The sequence below is a fragment of the Anabas testudineus genome, chromosome 4, assembly GCF_900324465.2.
Source record: "Anabas testudineus chromosome 4, fAnaTes1.2, whole genome shotgun sequence".
Taxonomy (NCBI): Eukaryota; Metazoa; Chordata; class Actinopteri; order Anabantiformes; family Anabantidae; genus Anabas; species Anabas testudineus.
The window spans coordinates 13,749,626-13,755,625 of NC_046613.1; the positions used below are offsets into that span (position 1 = coordinate 13,749,626).

At 38.5% G+C, this 6,000-nt stretch overlaps 1 protein-coding gene across 1 annotated transcript; it reads left to right on the top strand.

Annotated features, from left to right (window-relative positions):
* The first annotated feature begins 1,059 nt into the window (after positions 1–1,059).
* Positions 1,060–3,835, top strand: LOC113152459 (platelet glycoprotein V). The gene is made up of 2 exons (XM_033325942.1): positions 1,060–1,144; positions 1,433–3,835. The coding sequence occupies exons 1-2, from the start codon at positions 1,123–1,125 to the stop codon at positions 3,349–3,351; spliced, it is 1,941 nt and encodes a 646-aa protein (XP_033181833.1). The 5' UTR covers positions 1,060–1,122; the 3' UTR covers positions 3,352–3,835.
* The last annotated feature ends 2,165 nt before the right edge of the window (positions 3,836–6,000 follow it).

The window sequence follows — 6,000 nt, forward strand, 5'->3', positions numbered from 1 at the left end:
ATTCAATTCAATTCAATTCAATTCAATTTTATTTGTATAGCGCCAAATCACAACAGAAGTCATCTCAAGGCACATTACAGTATTTAAGGTATAAGAGCTTACAGAGTATAATTGCCCAACAATCACATTTGAGAAAGCATTAGGCAACAGTGCATAAAAAAAGCTCACTTTAGAAGAAGAAACTTCCAGCAGAACCAGAATCCAGCTCAGAGTGAGCGGTCATCTGCCTCAAGTCGTTGAAGTGAGTGGCAAGAGGACAGAGAAAAGAACAGCAGGGAACAAAGTACAGTGCATCTAGAGAACATGCATTATCTCTTCCAGTTCATTCCATAAATATCGGGTGTATCCTGTCAAGATAAGAGCACAGGAAATTAATCAGCATCCTCTATGTGCACACGAAACAACAACAACAGTTTTTGACATGTTGTTTAGTGAAGTTTAACACATTTGTGGTGACAGTTCCCAACCTTAAGTCACAAAGAAGTCATGAACAAAATAAGAGGTGCTAAATTGGTGAATTTGTACAAAATTAAGTTAAAAATAAAACACAAACCAACAATAATATGAATATGGGGTCTAGTGAAATTAACCCAGTTAATTAAATAATTTGGAACCTATGGCTATTATTGCACCATCACATCAAACTTTCACCTTTTTTCGCGTTTTTCATGATCATTATTTATTTTATTACTTATGTATCTTATGTAAACTATCATCACAGTTTAGTGCACTGCATCCCACCCTGACTACTTCCTGACCTCTTCTGTTCGCCTTTTGTTCTTAATGAGTGTTTTGATGTTTTGGCGTGGTTTCTTTTCTAACAGAGAGCGGCTGTAACAAGCCGAACCAGTTTCCCTCTAGCTCATAAAGTGTTTTTTTTAATCACGAATCATAAATGTTGAATCTATGAAATTTCAAAAGTCTAATTTGCTCTTTGGCTTCCAAGTCCAAAGTAGATGAATAGGAATGACAAGTCACTGTGCAGTGTGATGTGTGACATTTGGGTGGGCATTTTGGCCAAGCAGGAAGCTGGGTAACATAGATAGAGAAAACTGAGCTCTTCCAGGCAGATGCAACCTCAAGAGAGACTCAGCAACATGATCATGTAACATCAAACAAACAATGATGGATTCTTACTTTGGAGGTTGGTAGAATATTTAGCCTTTATTTTTTATCCCAACTTATTTTAGCTGTAGAATTGGCCTTGCGTTATTCTTTACCTTACTTTCTTTTGTCAGTCTTTTTAATAATAACTTTTGGAGAAAATATCAAGCATTAAGTTTCTGATTTTTAACTGACTTCTAAACCTTTTGGATGAACATGATAGATTAATACCATAGTCAGCTATTTTAGTTGATATTAGCAAGGCACATTTTCAATATGTAATGTAGTAATGTTAATGTTTAAATATGTCTTTATTTCAATTATGCAGGTACCTTGTGGTTGATGCTCGTTTACCTTACCCTACCGCACCTCACCTGTACCGATGTGTGCCCCAGCAGCTGCCGGTGCAACTCTGACGGTGCTGTGAAGTGTGTTGGCTTCACCATCACAGATATTCCAAAACATCTGCCTCTCCACACATACCTGCTTCAGCTCAACGGGACAAATATGAACATCATCAATGACCAGAGCCTGGCAAACAAAACACTCCTGTTGCGTTTCAGTCTGTCTCACAGCCATTTACACACAATCCATCCCCAGGCTTTCCAAGTTGCTCCACAACTCAAATCTCTCAAACTGTCTTCCAATGATCTCTCCACCCTTCCAGCTCGAGTGCTCAGTCCACTAACCAGTCTGGAACAGCTGCATTTAGATGGAAACCAGCTGGAGACTATAAAGCCGGATATGTTCGAAGGACTTGATGGGCTCCTGGAACTGGACCTAAGTCGGAACAAACTGACTAGTCTTGCTTCAGATGTTTTTGATGGACTGACAAACCTGACCTTTCTGAACCTTGGCAGGAACTCCATAAGTAAGCTTCCAACTACCATCTTTCACTCGTTGACTGAACTTCGCAAACTCATGATGTATAACAACAAGCTAGAGGTGCTAGAAGCTGGGACCTTTGACAAGCTTGTCAACCTTGAGGAGCTAAAAATGCACCATAACCAGATTGCCAGTCTTCCACCTAAGGTGTTCTGGTCCTTGAGGAACCTGAAGATTCTCACTTTATCCTTCAATAGACTTCAGGCTGTCCCAGAAAGGAGCTTCTACAACATGCCCAAACTGAGTCAGCTTACCATTTATAACAACCCCCTCTTGTCCCTGCCAGATCAGCTGATGGGCTACATGCCTGAGATGAAAATATTCTACCTGTTTGGCACTAATCTCACCACTGTTCCTGGTAATTTGTTTGCTAACATGTCTGGGCTCCTGTCGCTTAACCTCCATTTAAATGACAAGCTGAGGGAGTTGCCTTCAGACCTTTTTTGCTGTCTTCCCAACCTTAAGAACCTCTCTTTGAGAGCCAATGACCTCCATTATCTACATCCTCAGCTGTTATCCAGCCTAACCACACTGAAGATACTGCTCCTCAACAACAATAAGCTAAAAAGTCTGGCAGAAAATATTTTTCAGAGTCTTCGGCAGCTTCTGACAATTAATTTAAAGAATAACCACCTCCAGACACTTCCTGGAGATATTTTCTTGTCAAATACAGTTTTGAGGGAGCTCACTCTGAGTGACAACCCCTGGGACTGCACTTGTAGTATCAGAGGTTTCGCAAGATGGATAAGACAAAATGAGCATGTGGTCACTGACAAAGATGATGTGATGTGTCATAGTCCATCTTACCAAATACTCCGTACCATTGGTTCTTTGGATGATGAGGAGTTCAACTTTTGTGAACTTCAGAGTTATTCACAACCACTTCACACCATTTCAACCAGTGTGCAAACAACAGTTGTACCGACAACATCCACACTGCCTATGACAACATCCACACTGCCTATGACAACACACACCACCACTCAAGGAGCTACTCAAGAAGTCACCGTGCTAACAACGACGCAACCTACAAAATCTACCACCTCGGATTTCACAACATCACAAGCTGCAACCACTGCTCTTTCTAGTGAGACACCTTCAAATGGCCACATTTCTCCTCCTTTCTATGACCTACTGGTGGTTGAACAGGGGCCTGAGTTTGTTCACCACAGCCTTCATAGAGGCTGGGTTTACGTCTGGTTGCTGCCCTCCAATACGACCTTGGCCGGATTCCTCATGTTTTGTCACATCCTCCTTGTCGCCACAGGCTTGCTTCTCATTCTTGTTGCTATGTATGGCATGTATCGCCTCAACAAGACCATGGATGAGCTAAAGGTTGACAGTAAAAATACTCTAGGGTAACAAAACACGTTATAGGCTTGCTACACAAGAGACCAATACTGCACACTGCCCTTTCCCACAACCAGTGTTTCTCTTGTGTTGTTGCATCTTCAAGTGTTCCACCCAGGCTTAAAATGTAAGATTATGTACTTATTACTTTGCTTTGCCTTTTATTAATTTAATGTCTGCATTTGGTAATGTATTTCCTATATGAAAGCAAAACCTAATGGGCTATATCAAGTTTTGCAAAGTAGAGTCACCATCAAGTGTGACTATGTGTTTCTCTGGTGGATGTTTTCTTTCTCTCTTTCTTACACTTTCTGTGTAAAAATTCCTTTCAGCTACATCATAACAATGTTTTCCTGCCTCTCCCTTTACTAATCATGAGTACATTATGTTCTACATCTGTTATGTGTTTGCATCTGACCCACATTACTCAACACACTGTAGTAATCAGAACTGAAACCTACACTATGACTGTCATAATAAATTTGGGTAAAAAGTTTGCTTATTTTGCATTTCTTCCTAAATGTACACTTACACAATAGTATTTGATAATGTCAAATCAATTATTTATTACGATTTAGTCATACTTTTACATTTCCATCAAATAAGTAGAAGTCATACTATGGACTTCTACTTAGTGTGTGTGTAGGCATGTAGTGTGTGTGTAGGCACGGACCCATTTGGCAAAGTAATCCCAGGAGTAGTTGTTTCGCAATGTTGTGTCAGGGTACCAGTTGTACTCCAGGAGCTACTGTGTAATACAGAATCATTTCTGTGAACACTTCCCAACATTCCCCCTTGGATTTCCTTCTTAAATAGAAGCAATGTCATGTGATTTCCCAAACTGCATCATCATTCAGATACTGGAAACATCCTAGAAAACGGGAATCTCTCTTTCACAAGGCACTCACTCAAACAATCCTGTAATTTCACAAGCCCCCATTATAAAACTGCTCCTCAACACAGTTGTTTTTTTTTTTAAGTGGTGTAAATAGAGGACCACTCATGAAGTGTATACCATAACTCTAACACAATACAAAAGGTTCTCAATGAAAAAAAAAAGTTGTTCTTAAAACTTATAGCATTTTTCTAAAAAAAATAATTTTTTAAATACATTTTTATCTTTGAACAAGATTATCAATGAAGTCCATTCAACCAAGGTCAATTTTAATTGTTTCAGAAACTACAAACAGGAGTGTTATAGATAACGTGCAACTGCTGGTCAAGCTTTTAAAGTTTTTATATCTTCACAAAATGACAATGGATGCCTCAGATTCCATGAGTAGTTATTGGATGTTAGAACAAAGAGCAGACAAAAGAGATGTGAACTGGTGAACAGTTCATTGCTATGACAACGGGTGATTAGGCCTTTCCAGTACGCTGAGCTCACACAACAGTGGGCATACACACACACACACACACACACACACACACACGCACACACACACACACACACACACACACACACACACACACAAACACACACACACCACAATGAAAAACAAGTGGAAACATTAAAACACCTTTATGTCTCTGTGATGAACTTATTTTAACCTGTCAGAGATTTTCCACAGTGTACGTGTCTTAGGAGTACTTGTTTAGTGAAGTTTAGTGAAGTATCAGATTAGGAGGTTTTCCACTGGAGGGTAGAGTGATAATTACTCTTGTTTCCCTTAATAAACTATAGAAATAATTAATTACAGAAATTCTGACACTGACAAAACACAGTTTGATGTCAATGTTACAGGCAGCTGTACTAATAATGTGTTTCTGTTTGGTCTCCACTTTCAAATCTGAATTAAGCCATAGTTTAAGACTAATACCAAACTGTGTTAATATTCAATTCCAAATTAGAGGGGACAATCTACACTTGTTATTGTTACTTGAGTGGTTTTTAGTTATTGTGAAGAAATATGGGCAACACTTACATACTTTTATCTTAAACTGCGGAACAAAAAATGTTTTAAATAAAAGGACATGTTAACAAAACAGTAACTCTAAACACTACACCCAATTTAAAAAGGGTGTTATAAATTGATTTGGAAATACACTACATCTGTGATAATATACTAAATAACATTTAGAAAACGTTGTGAAACGGAGAGCAGAAACGCCATGCAGTTTCTCTTCCTCCTTTAACATCTTACAGAATATTTCCACTAATATCAGACAAACTGCAGCTGCTGGTCATCTACATGTTAACCCCACCCTTACTATCTGCTCCTGTGGTAAAGAGAGAGTTTGTTGTGTTACAAAAGAGTTTTTACACGGGAATGTTAAAAAACAGCAATGCAAAGCTGCGCAAATTTAATTACACTGATTTATGGAGGAACACTTAAATCACAAAATCTGTTACATTTATTTAATTCATATAAACTTGGTATTTGTAGAATTCAGCCTGTCAAACAAACTCTCTAGTAGCTCTCTGAAACAGCTGATTTAGCTACGTTTATTCAGTACTAAAAGATATTTATATATATAGGCTATTTATTCTCCTTTTTGTGAAATTAATGATACTGAAGAGAATGTGTGCTGTTTTTTGTATCTATCTTGCAATCTGTAAATCCTTTGTCAGTAAAGTTCAAGAGTGCCAAGTGCTTAAAAAGCAGAGGGTGGAGTCATTGTAAAGGCATGTGCAGCTGTTCCTTAAATTTGCAAACCCAA